Raw genomic sequence first — 25,430 nt, forward strand, 5'->3', positions numbered from 1 at the left:
AGGATTAAGGTGTTCAGTCCTTTATACTTGACAAATGCAGAGGTAATCTGAGGAAGACTAATGCAACTATGTATGCTTGACCAGAAACGAGGTGTATAAGTTGGAGATGGCATCACAGAAGGCAGGGCCTTCTGTGATGCCAAATGGCCCATTCAAGGAAGAACATGCCAGTAAGTTGTGGACAACAATGCTGGGAAAAATATCCTCTGTACCAAGATACTGTGGTGTGCTGTTTCAGATGAGTGTCATTATATTAATGGTATATAATGCCAACGAGAATGAGACACCTGTGCAACACTTTCATATCTTTATTTCTGAAAATTTCACCAGCATAGAAGGCTTCTTTAGTCGAATACAGAGGTGAATAATGTACTAGAGATAGTTGAAGAAGAAACTGAGGGTTTTAGTCCCTAGCCTTGATTAAGTGGAGAGGCAAATTTGGCATGTTCAGTTCCTCAGCTTTGATAAAAACTGTCCAGTCCATGGTACTGATCACACTGAAGTAGAGACATATTGATGGAGTTATATTTACTGGACCAGAAGTGAGGTGTGTGGGCTGGAGATTGCATTATAGGAAGCGGGGCCCACAAATATGCCATCTGACCCAAGCTAGACACAGCTCTTTCAGATTCAACCTTTAAGAACAGGTCAACAAACTGTGGAGCAATGTGGCTGCAAATGTTCGCTCTACCAAGACAGATGATATCTGCAACTTTATTGCTTCACAGCATATTGGAAATTTCTTGAGGGTTGAAGTTGAGAGGGACCTGCCTAGTATGGGTCATTTAGCGAGTTAGTGTGCCCTGCCTCCTGTGACATCATCTCCAGTCAACACACCTCACTTTTGATCCAGTGTACATAGCTCCATCAATGTGCTCATTACGATAAACTATAAACCATAGGCGTTGTTAGTCTAGGGGAGCTTTTATGGAGAATTATTCTCGTTATATCGTAATAAGGTTATAAGGAGATCGAAAATTTTTGTAAAATGTATCTTTAATATAAAGTAGATATCGTTATAAACTTAAGGTATTTTGTTGTACCTTTTTCTTAATTATATATAAACAGACTTTATATACCACTTATAAATTAAGAAGACCTTCATTCTTAGCTGAATGAACCTTTAATATTCAGCTGAACAAAAAGTTACATCATCCTCTATTTTCTAAGGAGATTAGGCTGTTGACTTAGAAAACTTGAAGTCTCTACACACGAGAATTTCTGTATAATGAAAATTCCACAATTTCTGGTAACTTAAGCAAGTAAAGCTCTAGACCAAATGCTTCACCATTAAGGTTAAAAGGAGTAGGCTGTGGAGACCTTCTCTATACTGAGAGAGGTGCTGTACTGCCTGCTCTACTCCACTCACCTCTGACATAAGCTCGTATCAGGCGAGTAGTAACCAGAGGTGAGGTCATAAATGGTTGTTATAATTGGTAAATGATGCATCAGCGAAAAAATACATACATATACGTAAAATGAAAAATGAGAAAGATGAAAATGAATATTTAATATTATAAAGCTGATTTGCGTCGATTTAGCTAATAACGACAATAATCGCAATGTAATATTAGAAGGATGAACAAAATTGTAAGACATATTTAGAGAAATCGCATGTCAGCGTAACAGTGCTTCTACTTCAAATTGATTAATGTTATGGCCTGAATAACTTTTACCAAGTCTGAGGGACTGAACACCCCAAAATTACATCTCCACATCTATCAAGGTTGAGGGACTAAACACCTCAGTCTCTTTTTGAACTGTTTCCAGTACAGCCTTTCCTCACTTAACAACGGAGTTCCATTCCTAAGACCACATCGGTAAACAAATTCGTCGCTAAATGAAAAGCATACCATAATGGTAGTGGGTTTGTGTCAACTATCTTTGATATTGTTTTAATGTTACTGTTGCACCATTTGTAACATTTCTGGTATACATGTATTTTTAAATGTTTATACAGTAATAAAGAGAATAGAGTAAATCAGCTCTAATACACATTATTTAGGCATGCATACTGGTCAGAGAGCCTGTCGTAAGTCCGAGGCATCGGTAAAAGAGTACATCGTTAAGTGAGGAGAGGCTGTATATTAGTCAACTCTGCATTTGATTGAAAAAATGCTATTCAAGCAAAATATTTCGGATATAAAGATATCAAAGTGTTGCACACGTGTTTTGTTCATCTATTTATCAGTAATGTATGTATATCATTTATATAATATCTGTGTGATACAGTAACACCATGGTATCCTGATACTGAGAACATCTGGTGAAAAGACATAAATGCATGAACTTTATTGAGAAGTTTATCCTGTGGACAGGCTTATTCAGACCATTAAAGGATGATAAATTAGACACATGTTCAACACTTGGGTATCTTTATTGAGGGTATCTTTATCCTCAATAAAGATACCCAAGTGTTGCACATGTGTCTAATTTATCGACTTGTTGGTTCTCTGAACCATTCATCTACATTAAAGGATGACATAGTTGATCCCATGTATCAGAAATCTTTCCTATGAGGACAGACTGAGGGCGCTGAATCTGCTCTCTCCAGAAAGGCATAGAATTAAGGGGGATATGATTGAGGTGTATAAATGTAAAACAGGAATTAATAAAGGGGATGTAAATAGCATGCTAAAAATATCTAGCCTAGACAAGACTCACAGCAATGGCTTTAAGCTGGAAAAAAATTAGATTTAGGAAGGATATAGAAAAGTAGTTGTTTGGTAATAGAGTTGTGGATGAGTGGAACAAACTTCTGAGTACCTTCATAGAAGATAAGACGTGTAGTTTTAAAAATAGGTTAGATGAATACATGAGTGGGTGTGGGTGGGTGTGAGTTGGACCTGACTAGCTTGTGCTACTAGATCAGATGCTGTGCTCCTTCCTTAAGTGAATGTGACCTGATCTGACTAGGTTAAGGCATTGGCTTAAGCTGGTGGGAGAAGTGGACCTGCCTCACATGGGCCAGAAGGCCTGCTGTAGTGTTCCTTCTTTCTTATGTTCTTATGTTAATGAAGAAGTATCTTAACCCTTAAACTGTCCAAACAAATTTACGTTCACATGTGCAGTGCTCCAAAAGTAGATCTACATTTTTTTACATATTTTTGAATATAACAAAAGAAAAACATAGATCAAAGTTTTGTTTACACGCTTTCAAATGTAAAAAAAAAAAAAAAAAATCTACGTTTTTTTACATACAGTGGTCCCTCGACCAACGATGGCATCATATAACGTTAAATCCGACTAGCAATACATTTTAACGCAAAAATTTTGCCTCAACTAGCGCTAAAAAACTCGACCAACGCGATTCGTTCCGTTCGAGACGTGTCCACATGTGGCCTGAGCGCGCCTCACTTGTCCTGTGGGTGCCAGTGTTTACAAGCCAGCCACCGCGGTCGCATCCAAACATACAATCGGAACATTTCATATTATCACAGCGTTTTCAGTGATTGCACCTGCAAAATAAGTCACCATGGGCCCCAAGAAAGCTTCTAGTGCCAACCCTACAGCAAAAAGGGTGAGAATCACTATGGATATGAAGAAAGAGATCATTCCTAAGTATGAAAGTGGAGTGTGTGTCTCTGAGCTGGCCAGGTTGTACACAAAACCCCAATCAACCATCGCTACTATTGTGGCCAAGAAAACGGCAATTAAGGAAGCTGTTCTTGCCAAAGGTGCAACTATGTTTTCGAAACTGAGATCGCAAGTGATAGAAGATGTTGAGAGACTGTTATTAGTGTGGATAAACGAAAAACAGATAGCAGGAGATAGCATCTCTCAAGCGATCATATGTGAAAAGGCTAGGAAGTTGCATGACGATTTAATTAAAAAAATGCCTGCAACTAGTGGTGATGTGAGTGAATTTAAGGCCAGCAAAGGTTGGTTTGAGAGATTTTAGAACCGTAGTGGCATACATAGTGTGATAAGGCATGGTGAGGCTGCCAGTTCGGACCACAAAGCGGCTGAAAAATATGTGCAGGAATTCAAGGAGTACATAGACAGTGAAGGACTGAAACCTGAACAAGTGTTTAATTGTGACAAAACAGGCCTGTTTTGGAAGAAAATGCCAAGCAGGACCTACATTACTCAGGAGGAAAAGGCATTCCCAGGACATAAGCCTATGAAAGACAGGCTTACTCTGTTGATGTGTGTTAATGCTAGTGGTGATTGCAAAGTGAAGCCTTTATTGGTGTATCACTCTGAAACTCCCAGAGTGTTCAGGAAAAACAATGTCCTCAAGGCTAATTTGTGTGTGCTGTGGAGGGCAAACAGTAAGGCATGGGTCACTAGGGACTTTTTCTATGACTGGTTACACCATGCATTTGCCCCCACTGTAAAAAATTACCTCCTGGAAAATAAATTGGGCCTTAAGTGCCTCCTGGTATTAGACAATGCTCCTGGTCATCCTTCAGACTTGGCAGAGCAACTTTCTGGGGACATGAGCTTCATCAAGGTCAAGTTTTTGCCTCCTAATACCACTCCTCTCCTGCAGCCCATGGATCAGCAGGTCATTGCAAACTTCAAAAAACTCTACACAAAAGCTATGTTTGAAAGGTGCTTTGTAGTGACCTCAGAAACTCAATTGACTCTAAGAGAGTTTTGGAGAGATCACTTTAGCATCCTCAATTGTGTAAACATTATAGGTAAGGCTTGGGAGGAAGTGACTAAGAGGACCTTGAAATCTGCTTGGAAGAAACTGTGGCCAGAATGTGTAGACAAAAGGGATTTTTAAGGATTTGAGGCTAACCCTGAAAAGCCTATGCCAGTTGTGGAATCAATTGTGGCATTGGGGAAGTCCTTGGGGCTGGAGGTTAGTGGGGAGGATGTGGAAGAGTTGGTGGAGGACAATGAAGAACTAACCACTGATGAGCTGCAAGATCATCTTCAAGAGCAAGAGGCCAGACCTGAGGAAACTGCTCCGGAGGAGGGGATAGAGAAATTGAAGAAGCTGTCTACTTCAAAGATTAAGGAAATGTGTGCAATGTGGCTTAAAGTGCAAACCTTTTTTGATGAAAATCACCCTCAGACAGCTACTGCAAGCCGTGTTGGCAACCTGTACAATGACACTGTTGTGAACCACTTTAGGAAAGTCATAAAGGAAAGAGAGGTACAGGCCTCTATGGACAGACATGTTGTGTGACAGAAGTCCAGTGACTCTCATGCTGGTCCTAGTGGCATTAAAAGAAGAAAGGAAGTAACCCCGGAAAAGGACTTGCCACCTCAAGTCCTAATGGAAGGGGATTCCCCTCCTAAACACTAACCCCATCCACACTCTCCCCTCCTCCCATCCCATCATTCATCACCAGATCTTCAATAAAGGTAAGTGTCATGTAATTGTGCATGTCTTCTTCAGTTTGTGTGTATTAATATTTCATGTGGTAAAATTTTTTTTTTTTTTCAATACTTTGGGGTGTCAAGAACGGATTAATTTGATTTCCATTATTTCTTATGGGGAAAATTAACTCGACTAACGATGAGCTCTCAGGAACAGATTAATATCGTTGGTCGAGGGTCCACTGTACTTTCAAATGTTGAAAAAACGTAGATCTACGTTTGGACAGTTTAAGGGTTAATAAGGTTCATCTCTGTTACTGTGTGTTTTTCTTCACTTGTCAGCTTTCATTTGTCTCCACAGAGGACATCAGCAACATTAATGCTTCACAACTTATTGGTATGTTTTTAAGGAGTGAATCTGAGAGGAATCTTCATAGTTTGGGCAAGCTTAGGGGTTGTGGACCCCTCTTCCTGTGATGTCATCTCCAATAAATGCATCTCGCTCCTGGTCCAGTGTATATAACACCATCAGTGTGCCTCTACTACAGTGGACCCCCAGATTACGACATTAATCCATTCCAGAGAGCGTGTCTTATACCGAATCAGTCTTAATCCGAATTAATTTTCCCCATAAGAAATAATGGAAATACAATTAATCCATTCCAGACACCCAAAAGTATTAAACAAAATAATTTTTTTACATGAAATATACATTTTCCTGCACAGAAAACAATGAGACATGCAGAATAAACAATACTAAAATGACACTTACATTCAATGAAGACTTACTGATGAGTGATGAGACAGGAAGAGGGAAGAGGATGGAGGTGTATTAGTGTTTGGAAGGGGAAACCCCTTCCATAAAGACTTCAGGTACCAAGCCCTTTTCCAGGGTTACATCCCTTCTTTGTTTTTTAATGCCACTAGCACCAGCTTGAGAGTCACTGGACCCCTGTCACACCAAATATCTGTCCAGAGAGCTCTGTTTCTGGCATCTCTTTAACCCTTTCAGGGTTTCCGATGTACTAGTACGGCTTACGCACCAGGGTTGACGTAATAGTACGTCTAAATTCTAGAGCCTTCAAATTTAGTGAGAGAAAGCTGGTAGGCCAACATATGAAAGAATGGATCTATGTGGTCAGTGTGCACAGCATAAAAAAATCCTGCAGCACACAGTGCGCAATGAGAAAAAAAAAAAAAACTTTAACCGTGTTTTTGGTTTAAAACAGCGACCTTGCACTGTATTTTCGTATGGTATTTATTGTTGTATTCTGGTTTTCCTGGTCTCATTTTATAGAATGGATAATATACTACAGAAATTGAGATGATTTTGATTGGTTTCACAATGAAAAGTACCTTGAAATAGAGCTCAAAGTAGCAGAAATGTTCGATTTTTGCCATAGTTCAAAAGTAAACAAATCATGCCATGCGTCCAACACACGTCAACTGGTGAGTCTAATATTCTTTCACAAGTGCGCTGATATTATTTATACCATTTCTACACTAATGCAGTAGTCTGCATAACAGTAAATCTTCTATTTTTTGTGAGAATAAAAATTCAAAATAGAAAGCAAAAGAAATGTAAGAGGGGCCTGGGAACGTGGCTAATGAACAGAGGAAATGTTATTTTAGTGCCAGGAATGTCTGTTTTGTCTATTCTGGACCCTATTTTGAAATTGGCATCTTTTGAAATTTGTGTGAAATTGGCAAAATTGCTAATTTCTGACAGCTTTATTGCATAGTTGAAATCGGTAAATGGGTGGTTTCTTGTACTCAATCGATAGAAGCATTGTAGTTCTAGCGAAATAGTTATGATTTTTGTCGACTAGTACATTGGAATTGGCCGAAAATAGGGCTCAGAGTGGGCGAAATTGCCGATGCGTAAACATCATCGAGACCGCTAACTTCGTGTGAGCATAATTCCATAAGTAGTAGTAGTAGTAGTAGTAGTAGTAGTAGTAGTAGTAGTAGTAGTGGTGGTGGTGGTGGTGGTGGTGGTGGTGGTGGTGGTGGTGGTGGTGGTGGTGGTGGTGGTGGTTGTGGTTGTGGTTGTGGTTGTGGTTGTGGTTGTGGTTGTTGTTGTTGTTGTTGTTGTTGTTGTTGTTGTTGTTGTTGGGAATTAAGGAGGAGGAGCCAGTCAAATACAAAGAAAGGGGAGCACTGCAGGCAGCTAGGTGCCCACAGAGGGAGAGCAAGTGCACAGAGGTGGGGGGAAGGGGAAGTGATGAAATAAATAATGAAGGAACAGAATCACGAGACAGAAGAAAGACAACCCAGGGGAGAAAAAAGAAGGAAAGAGGAAAGGGGAAGAGGGAGAAGAAAAAGAAAAAGAAAAAAAATGAGGAATCAGGTTAAGTCATGGGAGTTTTGAAGTTTGGAGCATTTTACAATGTAGTGGGAGAGGAAGGCATCTACAGAGACGAAGCCAGGGCTAAGATTCATACAAGGAAAGTTGTGTATTAAGAGAGGATTCAACTAGACGGTGACTGTTAGAGTCGTAAGCTCCTCTCTTCTATGTGCGGGTTATTTGTGTATCGTTCCAGTCATGGTATTGTGCCTTTTTTTGTTATTAATATAACTGTATCAAAGACAATGCACTCAGATCACAACATAATAGAGGTACAGGGCTCCTGACCAGCAAAATGTGATCAGTCATGAAGGTCTCTTCACAAAATTCAATTTCAATAACAAAAACATACAATGGGATCAAGTCAACCATGTCCTAAATGAAACAAGCTGGGAAGATATCCTAAACAACACGGATCTGAACATTTGCCTTGAAAAAATTAATTCTGTGGTTCTTGAGATCTGCTCAAGACACATTCCATTAAGAAAAAAGAAAGAGAAGATGTAAACTAGAAAGAGACAGACGCTCTCTATACAGACAAAGGCGAAGAGTCACAGAGCTGCTGAGAAGGGCCAATATATCTGAAACACGAAGGAAGGCACTGGTCAAAGAAATTACAAATATCGAACTTATGCTGAAGGAATCTTACAGAAGACAAGAATCACAGGAAGAACTAAAAGCCATAAAGGAAATTGAAAAAACCCAAAATACTTCCTCTCTTATGCCAAATCTAAGGGAAAAACAACATCCAGTATTGGGCCCCTGCTTAGGCAGGATGGGACATACACACCTGGAGTTTACCTGCAGAGAGTTCCAGGGGTCAATGCCCTCGCAGCCCGATCTGTGACCAGGCCTCATGGTGGATCAGGGCCTGATCAACCAGGCTGTTACTGGTGGCTGCATGCAATCCAACGTACAAGCCACAACCCGGGTGGTCAGGTACCGACTTTACGGCCAAGAAATAAGTGAGATATTAAAGTTCCAATACGACTCAGTGTTCAGTGAGCTGCTGCCCAGACTAAGGGTCGACAATCCAAATAAATTCTTTATGAACATGACCCAAAATTTGGTCATCTCAAAAATCTTGGATATTATCCTAACTCCACAAGACTTTGAAAAGGCAACAAATGACATGCCCATGCACTCTGCCCCAGGCCCAGATTCATGGAACTCTGTGTTCATCATGAATTGCAAGAAGCCCCTATCGCGTGCCTTCAGCATTCTATGGAGAGGGAGCATGGACACAGGGGTCATCCCACACACTAAAAACAACAGACATAGCCCCACTCCACAAAGGTGGCAGTACAGCAGTTGCAAAGACTACAGACCGATAGCACTAACATCCCATATCATAAAAATCTTTGAGAGGGTTCTAAGAAGCAAGATTGCCAACCACCTAGATACCCATCAATTATACAACCCAGGGCAACACAGGTTTAGAGCAGGTCACTCCTACCTGTCCCAGCTCCTGGACCACTATGACAAGGTCCTGGATGCTGCTGAGGATCAACAAAATATGGATGTAGTATACAGAGACTTTGCAAAAGCTTTCGACAAGTGTGACCACAATGTAACAGCACACAAAACAGTATGTAATAAAAGGAAAGTTGGTAGATAAATCTATAACTTCCTGACAAATAGAGCACAAAGAGTAATAGTAAACAGAGTAAAGTCCCAGGCAGCCACAGTGAAAAGCTCTGTTCCACAAGGCACAGTACTCGCTCCCATTCTATTCCTCATTCTCATTTCTGACACAGACAGAGATGTAAGCCATACGTCCATATCTTCCTATGCAGATGACACCCGGATTGCCATGGCAGTGACCTCCATCAAAGACACTGCAAGACTCCAGGCAGACATCAACCAAATCTTCAAATGGGTCAAAACAATATGAAGTTCAATGAGGAGAAATTTCAACTACTCAGATATGGAAAACTTGAAGAAATTAAAAATGTATCAGGGTATATGACAAATTCTAACCATACAATAGAATGAGAAAGAAATGTGAAGGACCTGTGAGTGATAATGTCAGAGGATCTCGCCTTCAAAGACCACAACAATGTATCTACCTCATCGGCTAGGAAAATGATAAGATGGATAATGAGAACCTTCAAAACTAGGGATGCCAAGCCCATGATGACACTCTTCAAATCGCTTGTTCTCTCTAGGCTGGCATACTGCTGTATACTAATGGCCCCCTTCAAGGTTGGCAACATTGCAGACCTGGAGAGTGTACAAAGAACTTTCACAGCACACATAAGTACAATAAGGCACCTAAACTACTGAGAATGGTTGAAGGTCCTTGATCTGTATTCCCTGAAATGCAGGCGAAAGAGACACATGATAATATACACTTGGAAGGTCCTGGAAGGATTGGTACCAAACCTGCACACACAAAAATCACTCCCTATGAAAGCAAAAGATACAACATCCCCCCGATGAAAAGCAGGGGCGCCACGAGTACAATGAGAGACAACACAATAAGTGTCTGGGGCCCAAGACTGTTCAACTGGCTCCCAGCATACATAAGGGGGATTACCAATAGACTCCTGGCTGTCTTCAAGAAGGCACTGGACAGGCACCTAAAGTCAGTACCTGACCAACTGGGCTGTGGTTCGTACGTCAGTTTGCGTGCAGCCAGCAGTAACAGCCTGGTTGATCAGACCCTGATCCACCATGAGGCCTGGTCTCAGACTGAGCCGCTGGGGCACTGACCCCCGAAACCCTCTTCAGGTAAACTCCAGGTATCAGCACAGGTTCCATAGTCTGGTTTAAGTTCTATCTTAGCAAATGTACACAAATTGTCAAAATCAACAAAACAGAATCAGAACCCCTGCTGATAGCATGTGGAGTTCCCCAAGGTAATATTCTTGGTCCCTTATTATTTCTGTTATGTAAACAACATGCCCATCAGTGTTAAGTGCAAACTCCTATTGTATGCAGATGACAGTGCTCTGTTAGCATCAGGTAAAGACCCACAAGATATAGCTAATGTAATAACGCTAGAACTGGAGTCCTGCAGCTAATGGTTAGTAGACAACAAACTAGTGTTACACCTCAGGAAAACAGAAGCCATACTCTTTGGCACGAAACAAGTTGAGAAGGGTAAATAATTTTTATGCCCGATGTAATGGGGAACCCAACACTTCAGTTTCCTCAGTAAAATATCTGGGAATCCCCTCTGACCCATGCATGTCAGAAGAATTGATAGGGAACAGTGTAGTAAAGAAAGTGCATGCCAGAATGAAGTTCCTCTACAGACAAGCACAGTGTCTACCTACTGAGGCTCGCAGGACCCTATGTCTAGTCCTTATACAATGTCATATGGACTACACTTGCTCTTCACGGTACTCTGCCTTGAAGCTAAAACACTGTGTAGTTTTAAAACAGGTTAGATAAATACATGAGTGGGTGTGAGTTGGACCTGACTAGATTGTGCTAATAGGTCAGATGCAGTGCTCCTTCCTTCTTAAGTGGATGTGACCTGGATCTGACTAGCTTGGGTCAGTGGATTAAGCCGGTAGGTGACGTGGACCTGCCTTGCATGGGCCAGTAGGCTTTCTGCAGTGTTCCTTCTTATGTTCTTTTGAAGAATGCTTTTGTTTTTGTTGAGTGGAGGCTACAGAATTTGCAGAGCATGTGCACTTAGTTTACTTATTGTATATTACTGATTAATGATAATAGCAGTGTTTTAGAAAACTCCTTTTATTTACACTTTATAAAAGACTGAAAAACAATTGTACATGTCAAAGAATAAGAATCATAAATACATTTATCAATATGGAAGCCTTCAAAATAATGATATTCACCTTGGCTTTATTATTGTAATAATACATAGCTAGAACATAATATTATACAGTACAGTACTCATTCTACTCTGGAATGAGAGGCATAGGGAAATTAAAAATTTATAGCAGTGCAATTCCTCTGTTGTTGTAATTGGAAGCCAAAGTATTAATGATAACTTCAGCAATCAAACTCTTGGCTCTTTTCAAATTTATAGATTTAACTGCAAAATTACTTGTTAGTCACAGGCTGGAAAAACTATGTTCACATGCTGAATTAATTGTCATCAGTTGAATAACTGAGGATTTTTGCCATGGGGCAGCTTACTTTGAGGGTCCACAAATCACAGTTTGTTGTGTTCATTGGCTGGGGTGGAGTTTTTCCTGATAGGTAAGTCGAGTTTATCCCTACTGGGTAATGAAAGACTGGATATCAGATTGGAGGGAGGGAGTATGAAGGAAGTAACTGTTTAGATATTTGGGAGTGTACTTATCAGCAGATGGATCTACGAAAGATTAGGTGAACCACAGAATTGATAAAGAAAAAAAGGTGAGTGGTGCACTGAGGAATCTGTGAAGACAAAGAACATTATCTATGGAAGCAAAAAGAAAAATGTATGAGAGTATGGGTTGTGAATGTTGCAGCAAGGAAGAGTCTGGAGGCATTGGAAGTGCTGTGTCTAAGGGCAATGTGCGGTATGAATATTATGCAGAGAATTCTTAGCTTGAAAATTAGATGTGGGGTTTGTAAAAGTATTATCCAGAAGGCTGAAGAGCAGTTGAGGTGGTTTGGATATTTAGAGAGGATGGAACAAAACAGAATGACTTGAAGGACATAAATCTGTAGTGGGTTCAGACAGGGTAGGGGTCATCCTAGAAAAGTTTGGAAGGAAGGGGTAAAGGAAGCTTTGTATGCGAGGAGCTTAGACACCAACAAACGTATGTTAACACAGTTGTGAAAGGGACGGCAAGTGGTTTTTATGACTTGATTTGTTGTTAGAGTCTGAGCAAGGTAACATGTATGAAATGATTCAGGGAAACTGGTTAGATAAATATGAGTCCTGGCAATAAGAAGTAAAGTGCCTGCACTCTGAAGGAGGGGTGGGGATATTTGCAGTTCTGAACTGTAGTTTCAGCACCCCTCTAGCAAGACAGTGATCGAGTGAATGATGGTGAGAGTGGTTTCTTCTTTTTTAGGTCACCCTACCTCAGTGGGAGACAGCCAATTTGTAAAAAAGAAAAAAAAATGCCTGCTGGCCCATGATAGGTAGATCCAAATCACACCCACTCAGGTACTTGTCTAACTTATTTTTAAAGTTACACAAAGTTTTTGCTTTAATGATGCTACTTGGGAGTTTGTTTCACTCATAAACAACTCTATTACCAAACCAGTGCTTTCCTATATCCTCTCTAAATCTATTTTTTTTTCCAACTTGAACCCACTGCTGTGCATCCTATCTTGGTTAGATATTTTTTAACACACTATTTATATCCTCCCCCCTAATTCTATATCTTTTGAGAGAGTGCAGATTCAGTGCCCTCAGTCTATCCTCATAGGAAATATTTCTGATACATGGAATCAACTTTGTCATCCTCTTTGTATGCTTTCCAGCACATTTTTGTCCACTCTGTAATGTATAGATCAGGACTGCAGAGCATAATCTAAATGAGGCCTTACCAAGGATATACGTATAAAGTTGAAGTATAATCTGAAGATTCCTATTATTTATACCTCTTGATATGAAGTCCAATTTTTTTTTTTATTCATCAAACCAGCCACATCCCAATGAGACAGGGTGACCCAAAAAGAAAAATGCAAGTTTCTCTTTTTAACTTTAGTAATATATACAGAAGGGGTTACTAGCCCCTTGCTCCCAGCATTTTAGTCGCCTCTTACGACATGCATGGCTTATGGAGGAAGAATTCTGTTTCACTTCCCCATGGAGATAAAAGGCAATAGGAATAAGAACTAGTAAGAAATAGAAGAAAACCCAGAGAGCTGTGTGTGTGTGTGTGTGTGTGTGTGTGTGTATATATATATATATATATATATATATATATATATATATATATATATATATATATATATATATATATATATATATATATATATATATATATATATATATATATATATATATATATATATGCGCTTGTGCATGCATGTGTAGTGTGACGTAAGTGTAAGTAGAAGTAGCAAGACGTACCTGAAATCTTGCATGTTTATGAGACAGAAAAAGACACCAGCAATCCTACCATCATGCAAAACAATTACAGGCTTCCATTATACACTCACTTGGAAGGACAGTAGTACTTCCCTGTCTACCAACCTACTGTCTACCTGCTGTCTACCAACCTACTACCTAGGAACTCAAGAATTCTATTAGTTTTATTGTGAACACTTATGCACTGTTGTCTTGGCTTTAGATTACTGCTAACCAGAACTCCTAAAACTTTTTATTTTGCATTCAGAGTGATTGAGATCAACATAATTCAGCTTATAAGTGCTATGATTGTTCTCTTTTCCCAGGCTTAGAATCTTACATTTGTCTACATTAAACTGCATTTGTCACTTCTCTGACTATTACATCAACCTATCTAGATCTTCCTGTAGTGCTCTAGTGTCCTTATCAGAAATAATCTACTGGCCTATTTTAGTGTCATCGGCAAACTTGCTTATGTTGTGATTTATTTCCTCATCAATGTCATTTGTGTATGTTGTGAACAACAAAGAGGCGAATACTGATGACCCCTGTAGAACAATGCTTGTGATGCTTCCCTACTCTTGGTTTCTTCCAATATATATAAACTAGTTTCTCTGTTGCCTGTCACCCACGACTTCAACCAGGAAAAATTCCACCCCCTGTACTCCATGTGCCTCTACTTTCCTCAACAATCTCCTGTATGGAACTCTATCAAAGGCCTCACTGAAGTCCATATACACAGTATCATAATAATTAACATGATCTACCAACTCAAATACCTTAGAGAAAAAAGTTAGTAAATGCATAAAACTTAATGTACAGTTAGTGGGCTTCTGGCCCACAACTTTTTCTGTGTGGTTAATCTGGCAGTTGGCAGAGGCAGGGATCCGGTTTCGTCTTGAAGAGAGCAATATATCTAATAACATCTGGTAACAGATTGAAGTCTTGGACCTGAGATACTGATACAATGTTCTTTTATGGTGCTGTGTCAACCCTGCTTTTTCACTGGATATGTTTTATACTTCCTCCCCAATCTCTCACTTCAGTAAGTTGATATGGTAATGTGACTTAATCCTCCAACATCTTCCATGTACATATTATCATGTATCTCTCTTTCACTCCACAGAGTACTTTTCAGGTGCTTTAAAATGTTCCCAGTAGTTTTAATGCATTATTGACAATATAATGATCTCTGTGCCTTTACAAATCTGATATCTCTCTTGTCATGAATCTGTGAGAAAAGAACAGTATTCTAAACACAGGAGAACAGATTTTGTTAATAGTACCATCATTACTGTTAGTCCTCTTGATTTTGAAGCTCTTATTATCTGCCTTTTCATTTTTCTGGCCTCTGCAGCATTTGTTCTATTCTCTTCTCTAAATGATATTATCATCTGACATTATTACCTCTATTACCTGTTTCTTATACTGAACATGTTCTTTTTCATTTGCTCATTAGACAATTCTGTTCATATCTAATTGTTTTTCTGTATTTTCTATTGAAGCAACTTTCATACTTATTTTGGTACAGTATTATCTAAAAGGATGATACAAGGCAATAGACACTGTTTTTATTTAAATCTACTATGTGGTTTATAAACAATATAGGTGCCAGGACTGTGCCTTGATAAACCAAACTTTTTTTTTTTGCCGAGATTGGACTTTATTTAATGTGCCATTTGTTCGAAATCTGAATATCCAGTTCTCCACATTTTGTGCTGTATCTGCTAACCTCAGTTTATGAGATATCACTCCATGGTAAATGTTTTTGCATTTCATAAGCATTTTGGTGGCCTTGGGAAATCTTAGCGATTTTGTGATAATGATCAACGTATATCCATGTTGATTTGGGTTGTATAGGCAATAATAATAATAATAATAATAATAATAATAATAATAATAATAATAATAATAATAATAATAATATGTATCTTTATTTACTACAAGTACATGTACAAGGTATACAGTCCTAGCTGATATCAATGACATACTGTACTACTACATATATAGAAAGCCGCTTGGTATTTTTATTTTCTTTATAAATGTCAAATTCCAGGAAACAGGTACAGGTGCTGCATCTACCTGGATGGTGTTCCAGGTGTCAGTGCCTCAGTGGCCCAGTCCTTGACCAGGCCTCCCGGTGGATCAGAGCCTGAACAACCAGGTTGCTACTGCTGGCCGCACATAGTCCAATGTACAAACCACAGCCCAGTTGGTTGAGTACTGACTTTAGATATCTGTCCAGCTCCCTCTTGAAGGCAGCCAGTGGTCTATTGGTAATTTCCCTTAAGCCTAGTGGGAGGTTGTTGAACAGTCTTGGGCTCCAGACACTCACTGTGTTTTCTCTTAGTGTACTAATGGCCCCCACCTTTCATCAGGGTATGTTGCACTGCCTGTCCAGTGTTTTGCTTTCGTAAAGAGTGATTTGTATGTGCAGATTTGGGACTAGTCCCATTAGGATTTTCCAGGTGTAGATTATAACGCATCTCTCTCGCCTGCACTCCAGTGAGTACAGGTCAAGTGACTCCAGGAGTTCTCAGTAATTAAGGTGTTTGACAGAACTTATATGTGTAGTAAAGGTTCTCTGTACATTCTCTAGAACAGTGATTTCATACACTGGCACATTGTCGGTTTCTTTTCATAATTCTGAAGGATTTGTATTAATCAGCTTTATATTTTAAAGAGTCAGTAGACCTAGTGAAAAAATTATGTGGGTCTTCAGTTTTTATTACAGTGTTAACTGGATTACTGAACACTGATTCATACTACCTTTCATAATTTTGCTCATTTCGTAACTGGTGTATGAACCTCTGTTTTGTACAGGTCTAATATGAGAACAGTATTTTACTTGGACTTTTCACATGTTAAAATTTTTTTTAATCTTTTTCCTAATTCCTGAATGGCATTTTTTCCTTGTGTTTCTTCAGTCAGGTATGAGTGCTTTGGATTATATTCAATAGCAGCAACTATGTGGTGTAAATTAGAGTTTCTTTGTCTTGATATATGCGGTTTTTAAGAGCACATTGGAAACTTTTTTCTATAAAGTCTTCTACATTCTCTTTCTGTATTTGATCTCTGTAACAAAGCATATTTTAAACAGATCATGTATACCTCTGCATTTAGCTTTTCCATAACTTGTTAAGGGTTAAGACTTTCATGTTGTTTTCCCTGGAAATATTTGGTAGTTCACTGTTTATTTTATCCCAGTCAATTCTTGGATTGTTAAAATTAAATTACCCAAACACTTCTTCCCTTTGGCTATTTCTTCAGTTATCCACGCATGAATTTATGTTTGTTTGCACATCAGTGATCATAGTTTATATGTTTAATTTCTCATTGCTTGTGAATATTAAATCTAACATGATTTCATTTCTAGTGGTTCTCTTTTCTATTGGCCTAGCAAGCTCATACTGCTAAGTATGAGCTTGCTAGGCTAGATTAGAATATCTGGTACAAAGATACTATGTACCATCTTCCATTCTACATTTAGAAAGTTGAAATAGCCAAAGGAGATAATATCTGAAAATGGATTTCAAGATTTTCGAGGCAGATATTTATCTTCATCTGTGGTTTCCTCTGCCATTGTTAATGGTAGCTTGTACACAAAGATAATTACCAGGTCATTGGTCTCTACTTTTATTACAAGCACTTTTACCATACCATCTGATGATTTTCACAGTTCTGTGGAACTAAGCAAATACAGATTTACTCCTTCAGCACCTTATTTATGCTATCATGTGTACACAAAGTATATTTTAGGATACAGACTTCATTGTCCAAGAAATCTGTAATGTGAGCTTCTGTAAAAGATCTAAATATCTCTTTATGTTTCTTTGAGAAGGCTATTTATGAAAGGAACTTTATTTTTCATTTTGGTGTTTAACCCTTTGAGAGTCGCCAGGCCCTCTCAGAGACTTGTTCTCAGAGTCGCCAAAATTTAAAAAAAAAAAAAATTAGTTTTTCTTACGAAAAGATAGAGAATCTTTTCCTGATCATAATGACGCCAAAAGTATGAAATCTGATGGAAAACTTACGGTATTATGCTCTCGTGAAGTTAGCGGTCTCGACGATGTTTGCGCATCGGCGATTTTGCCCACTTTGAGCCCTATTTTCGGCCAATTCCAGTGTACTAGTCAACAAAAATCATAACTATTTCGCTAGAACTCCGTTTTTTTCTATCGAATGAGTACAAGAAACCACCCATTTACCGATTTCAACTATCCAATAAAGTGGTCAGAATTTAGCAATTTTGCCAATTTCACACAAGTTCAAAACAAGAAAGACATTCCTGGCACTAAAACAACATTTCCTCTGCTCATTAGTCACATCTCCATGCCCCTCTTACATTTCTTTTGCTTTCCACTTTGAATTTTTATTCTCACAAAAAATTGAAGATTTACTGTTATGCAGACTACTGTATTAGTGTAGAAATGGTATAAATAATATCAGGGCACTTGTGAAAGGATATTAGATTCACCAGTTGACGTGTATTGGACGCATGGCATGATTTGTTTACTTTTGAACTATGGCAAAAATCGAACATTTCTGCTACTTTGAGCTCAATTTCGAGGAAATTTTCATTGTGAAACCAATCAAAATCATCTCAATTTCTGTAATATGTCTTCCATTCTATAAAATAAGACCAGGAAAACTAGAATACAACCATAAATACCATACGAAAATACAGTGCAAAGTCGCTGTTTTAAACCCAAAACATATTCAAAGCTTTTTTTTCTCTCATTACGCACTGTGTGCTGCAGGATTTTTTTTATACTGCGCACACTGACCACATAGACCCATTCTTTCATATGTAGGCCTACCAGCTTTCTCTTGCTAGATTTGAGGGCGCTAGAATTTATGCGTACTAGTACGTCAAAAACCCCGGCACGTAAGCCGTACAAGTACGTTGGAAACCCCGAAAGGGTTAATCCTTGTAAATTGGCCAAAAAGAAAAAAATATGATAATTTACTTAGGATACTTTGAATTAGGGATTTTGTTTCCTGATTTAGAAGCAGTGGTGAGTTTAATTCAACTGCCACTCACACTGAAGTGTCTGTTTTAAGTACTCTTGGTCTGTCTGGTATTGTTCCATCCTGATTTATATTTGCTACTTTAAGTACTCTTGCTCCAGAGGTGTTAGTGACAATTTGAGCCTGTGATCAGGGTTCATGAGGGGGTCCATTGGTCCAGGGCCCAGCTCTGAATCTCTGAGGGGTTTCATAGCCATAGACATTTTATTTTATTTTATTTTTTTTTTGTAATTTCAACTATTTTTAGCTTATTTAGAAAAATCATTTATGTAAAAATTATGTAAAACAGGGTGTCCTGTAGTTCGATCGCTAGCGCACTCAGCTCACACACTGATGTCCGGAGTGCGAATCTGGTAAAGCTGGAAAATATTAGGATGTGTTTCCATAAGATACCTGCTGTCCATGTTTGGCCATCAGTATAAAATGGGTACCTGGGTGTTAGTCGGCTGGTGTGGGTCGCATCCTGGGACAAAACTGATCTATTTTGCCAGAAATGCTCTGCATAACAAGCGGATGTTGACCCATTTTTTGAGCGTGGGTACGTATGCTTTCTTCTCATATCTACATGTTCCCTATGCACAATATTTACACATTTTTCTTATTTTCAATATTGAGATGTCTTGCCTATCATTTGTATGTTAACATACTGTAGTTCGTGATGCCCACATTTGTGAATTTTTTGTTAATTTTTTCATGACTCTTGACTTTAGGTTAGGACAAATGATTTTTGACACGGGTCATAGTCATGTGATGATCCGCCACTGGAACTTTGATCATCTGACCGAGGCCTTCCACTGGCTTACTGGTCCACCCCTTTAAAAATTATGGTTATAATTATAGCCATTTTGACTTTTGACTGTTTATTTACTCCTGCATGTTTCCTCTGGTTCCGGTATTTGAGTATCAAGTGGCAGCTACTCTATTTTTTCATCTTCTGTTTCTGCTTCTCCATTTCCTCTACTCTTATCTCTTATCTGTGGGGTAAAGGAGGTTTTGTGGGTGAGGGGCTTGGACTTCCAGCAATCATGTGTGAGCGTGTTAGATGGGAGTGAATGGAGATGAATGGTTTCTTGAACCTGATGAGCTGTTGGAGTGTGAGCAGGGTAATATTTAGTGAAGGGATTTAGGGAAACCAGTTAGCTGGACTTGAGTCCTGGAAATGGGAAATACAATGCCTGCACTTTAAGGGAGGGGTTTGGGATATTGGCAGTTTAGAGGGACTTCTAAACTGTCATATCCGAGCACCTCTGCAAAGACAGTGATTATGTGTGAGTGAGGTGAAAGTGTTGAATGATGATGAAAGTATTTTCTTTTAGAGGATTTTCTTTCTTTTTGGGTCACCCTGCCTCGGTGGGACATGGCCGACTTGTTGAATAAAAAATAATTAAAAATCAAGTCAATATATAGCATTTTGCATTACCTTAATTTTGCCTTTAAGTGCATTTATAGCTAGCGTGGAAGAGACTGCCACAGCGCTCTTCCTAATTACTGGAGTTTTCTTCGCCAGTGGTGGTTTAGGTGGCTGTGCTGACGACGCTGTGACTGTATTTAGCTGTGACTGTTTCTGTGGCTCTGTAAGTGCTGTGGAGGTGACCCGCACAGTAGACACCACCCCGGAGTGTCCCACCACATCTGAAATACAGGAGGATTATCAACTATTTTGCAGTACACAGATTAAGGCTGTAACACAACTGACATCATTCTTCCCTGCTGGCATCCTGTCTACCTTATACATATAAATTTTAGGAATGACATCACACATTATTTTCATGGGAAAGTGCTAAACTGTGAAATGGGAGGTAGTCAGGTTTGGTCAAAGGAGAGGGACAAGTGGAGGACACTGACCAAATGGTGGACATAAGCCAAATGGGAGACAAGTCAAATGGTGGACACTGACCAAGTGGGAGACAGGTCAAATGGTGGACACTGACCAAGTGGGAGACAGGTCAAATGGTGGACACTGGCCAAGTGGGAGACAGGTCAAATGATGGAAAGTGACCAAGTGGGGGACAAGTCAAATGGTGGACACTGACCAAGTGGGAGACAGGTCAAATGGTGGAAAGTGACCAAGTGGGGGACAAATCAAATGGTGGACACTGACCAAGTGGAAAACAGTGGCCAAGTGGAGGTGACTGACCTACATGAGTTAATTGGTTAAGTGGAGGGATGCCAGAGCAGCAGAATGAACTTGGGGTATTATAAAGGCTGAGATTAATCAGTATGTTTTTAAAAGCTATACAAAAGTATTGCCAGTTGTTTACATAGGACATAAAAAAGCAAAGTTGCCAGAGTGGGGAGCGCATAAAAAACACTAAGTTGATGAAGTTGGCATATTCATAATAGATGAGTGAGGATTCTCTCGTGCACTTAGTGCAGTTGTGGATGTGGTGGATTCCCTTCGTATCAACACAGATGGGAACACTGCTAATCTAACATAATATTATTATTATAATAAAAAAAAGTACAAGCCCATCTAACATAATAACAAAAATAGCCACTCAATCTGGCATTCATTGAGAGCAAGAGATGACTCTTACCTCCTCCTCCCTTCCTCAAGATGCAGTCAGAGCAGAACAATGCATGTCACTCAGTTGGTCTGGTCAGAAGCAATAACATTAACGCTATTTTAGACTCCCATTGTCCGACATAAACAGCACAATAAGCACAAGTCACTTTGCTTGTGTCTTGCTGAGGTGAGAACAGTTCAAGTCACTTTCGTTAGCCTCTGACAAGCTAAACAAGTCACTTTCCTTTGGATATACATAAAGTGGCTTTATTCACTTTTAATATATAAGGCCCACTGTTTTTATATTTCACTGATCATTAATAGGTAAAAACAGTTACAAATATTATTTAATATGTGGACAGTAACTTCAAAAACACCTTTCTAAAGTTTTGAAATGGTAGTAGTTGATTACACAGAGTAGATGTATCATAAGAACAGGAGGCTGAAGGGTATTCAAAGAGTTTGCGATACGAACATTATATGATCATATATGGAAAGTGTACATAATTCAAAAGTTGCTGAGGGCAATAGCCCTTGTGGAAAATTTTGGATTTTCCTAAATTCAGCATGTGTAAATTTGAATACAATAATTGCGTAATAAAATATGACGCTGATTTGACCCTTTCGAGAACTTCGAGTGAGGGGGGTGTTGAACAGTTGATGAGTGATGCTGGAAAGGAGATACCATTTGCAGTTTGTGGGCACTAGTTGTTGTGGAAAATTCAGCTAATAATCCAGCATCTTCATGGCCAAATTGGGTTTTTTCAGCCTGAATTTGCAATAGGAACTCATGTCAATGTCCCCTGCTAAAGAATTTGCAGGACCTGAAGATGGCAGAAGATAAGGGATACAACCATCACTCACAGTGAAGTGTGCCATTAGTCTTTTCATTTAGATCTCTAACTGGCCAGTGTAGTGTCTAGTTATCAGACAGGTGTTGTGGTGTTATCCATCTACAGAAATTAAATGGCAAGTAGTAATACGAATTCCTCTGACTGCTGGTGTCACCATGCTACCATACTCTGAACAATGTTACCTTATTTCTCCTGTTGCTGCTCTTGCAACATTGCAAAGCTCCTGATGACACACTGAGAAGTGTGAAAGTACTTGAGCTAAAGATTTCCACTCCCCCCCAGTGACTTGTCTTGTATATATATATACACCTACCATCCGACTTACGACCTGCTCGACATACGACGACTCGACTTACGACCGTGTTTTTTATGCCAAATTTTTGGGAAATATACAAGTGTTGGTGTTGTATACAGCAGTTATCCTAAACCTTACAGTATAAAATACAGTACTAACAGCATAAAAAGTAAAGTAAAACATGAAATACCAAAATTAAACAATAAAATAAAGTCATTACAAAAATGTTATGTTGATATTCAGTAGTAAAGTTCGACTTACGTCCATTTCAACTTACGACCGGTTTCTCGGAACCGAACTCGGTCGTAAGTCGGATGGTAGGTGTGTGTGTGTGTGTATATATATAATATATATACAGTGGACCCCCGCATAACGATGGCATCACATAGCGATTATTCCGCATACCGCTTACTTTAATCGCAAAATTTTTGCCGCGCATACCGATTAAAAACCCACTCACCGATTTTCGTCCGAGACGCGTCCAATATGCGCCCTCAGCCAGCCTCACATGTGCCGCCCGTGCCATTGTTTACCAGCCAGCCTCCGCGGTAACATCCAAGCATACACTCGGAATATTTCGTATTATTACAGTGTTTTCGGTGCTGTTTCTGGAAAATAAGTGACCATGGGCCCCAAGAAAGCTTCTAGTGCCAACCGTACACCAATAAGGGTGAGAATTCCCATTGAAATGAAGAAAGAGATCATTGATAAGTATGAAAGTGGAGTGCGTATCGCCAACCTAGTCAAGTTGTACAAGAAACCCCAATCAACCATCGCTACTATTGTGGGCACCAGAAAGACAATCAAGGAAGCTGTTCTTGCCAAAGGTTTAACTGTGTTTTCGAAACAAAGATCGCAAGTGATGGAAGATGTTGAGAGACTCTTATTGGTGTGGATAAATGAAAAACAGCTAGCAGGAGATAGCGTCTCTCAAGCGATCATATGTGAAAAGGCTAGGAAGTTGCATGAGGATTTAATTAAAAAAATGCCTGCAACTAGTGATGATGTGAGTGAATTTAAGGCCAGCAAAGGTTGGTTTGAGAGATTTAAGAAGCGTAGTGGCATCCATAGTGTGATAAGGCATGGTGAGGCTGCCAGTTCGGACCACAAAGCGGCTGAAAAATATGTGCAGGAATTCAAGGAGTACATAGACAGTGAAGGACTGAAACCTGAACAAGTGTTTAATTGTGATGAAACAGGCCTGTTCTGGAAGAAAATGCCAAGCAGGACCTACATTACTCAGGAGGAAAAGGCACTCCCAGGACATAAGCCTATGAAAGACAGGCTTACTCTTCTCATGTGTGCCAATGCTACTGGTGATTGCAAAGTGAAGCCTTTATTAGTGTATCACTCTGAAACTCCCAGAGCGTTCAGGCAAAAGAATGTCCTCAAGGATAATTTGTGTGTGCTGTGGAGGGCAAACAGTAAGGCATGGGTCACTAGGGAATTTTTCTATAACTGGTTACACCATGCATTTGCCCCCAATGTGAAAGATTACCTAACTGAAAAGAAATTAGAACTTAAGTGCGTCCTGGTGTTAGACAATGCCCCTGCTCATCCTACAGACGTGGCAGAGCGACTTTATGGGGACATGAGCTTCATTAAGGTGAAGTTTTTGCCTCCTAATACCACTCCTCTCCTGCAGCCCATGGACCAGCAGGTTATTTCCAACTTCAAGAAACTGTACACAAAAGCTCTGTTTGAAAGGTGCTTTGTAGTGACCTCAGAAACTCAACTGACTCTAAGAGAGTTTTGGAGAGATCACTTTAATATCCTCAATTGTGTAAACCTTATAGGTAAGGCTTGGGAGGGAGTGACTAAGAAGACCTTGAACTCTGCTTGGAAGAAACTGTGGCCAGAATGTGTAGACAAAAGGGATTTTGAAGGGTTTGAGGCTAACCCTGAGATGATTATGCCAGTTGAGGAATCCATTGTGGCATTGGGAAAGTCCTTGGGGTTGGAGGTTAGTGGGGAGGATGTGGAAGAGTTGGTGGAGGAGGACAATGAAGAACTAACCACTGATGAGCTGATAGATCAACTTCAAGAGCAAGAGGCCAGACCTGGGGAAACTGGTTCAGAGGAGGGGAGAGAGAAATTGAAGAAGTTGCCTACTACAAAGATTAAGGAAATCTGTGCAAAGTGGCTTGAAGTGCAAACCTTCATGGATGAAAATCACCCTCACACAGCTATTGCAAGCCGTGCTGGTGATTATTACACTGACAATGTTGTGAAACACTTTAGGCAAGTCATAAAGGAACGAGAGGTACAGGCCACTATGGACAGATATCTTGTGCGAAAGAAGTCCAGTGACTCTGAAGCTGGCCCTAGTGGCATTAAAAGAAGAAGGGAAGTAACCCCAGAAAAGGACTTGCTACCTCAAGTCCTAATGGAAGGGGATTCCCCTTCTAAACACTAACACTCTCTCTCCCCTCCTCCCATCCCATCAATCATCACCAGATCTTCAATAAAAGTAAGTGTCATGTAAGTGTGCATGCCTTTTTCAGTTTGTGTGTATTAAAATTAACATTTCATGTGGTAAAATTTTTTTTTTTTCATACTTTTGGGTGTCTTGCACGGATTAATTTTATTTCCATTATTTCTTATGGGGAAAATTCATTCACATAACGATTATTTCGCATAACAATTACCCCTCTTGCACGGATTAAAATCGTTAACCGGGGGTCCACTGTATATATATATATATATATATATATATATATATATATATATATATATATATATATATATATATATAATATATATATATATATATATATAAATATATAATATAAATGCAATAAGATCACAGTAAACAGGTGATTTCAAAATATGCAAAACAACCACTCTGAAAGAATAGAGAAATTCCAAGCGCTTTCGTGACTACTCACATTAATGGGAGTAGTCCCGAAAGCGCTGGGAATTTCTCTCTTCTTTCAGAGTGGTTGTTTTGCATATATATATATATATATATATATATATATATATATTATATATATATTATATATATGTATATATATGTATATATATGTATGTATGTCGTGCCGAATATGTAAAACTGGTCAATTAGCAAGAACTCATTCAAAATTAATTCCTTTCTGAAATTTTCTCTTGTACGTTTAAAGATATATTTT

At 39.2% G+C, this 25,430-nt stretch overlaps 1 protein-coding gene across 2 annotated transcripts in view; it reads right to left on the reverse strand.

Annotated features, from left to right (window-relative positions):
• Window positions 1-25,430, reverse strand: part of LOC128689824 (beta-1,3-galactosyltransferase 1) — a 957,133-nt gene that overhangs the window by 20,119 nt on the left and 911,584 nt on the right. For both annotated transcript variants that reach the window (XM_070087677.1, XM_053778315.2), the window contains one exon: window positions 20,065-20,276. In XM_070087677.1, coding sequence (XP_069943778.1) covers window positions 20,065-20,276 — 212 coding nt within the window. The remainder of the gene's footprint in view (window positions 1-20,064; window positions 20,277-25,430) is intronic.

This window comes from Cherax quadricarinatus, chromosome 22 (assembly GCF_038502225.1).
Source record: "Cherax quadricarinatus isolate ZL_2023a chromosome 22, ASM3850222v1, whole genome shotgun sequence".
Classification (NCBI taxonomy): domain Eukaryota; kingdom Metazoa; phylum Arthropoda; class Malacostraca; order Decapoda; family Parastacidae; genus Cherax; species Cherax quadricarinatus.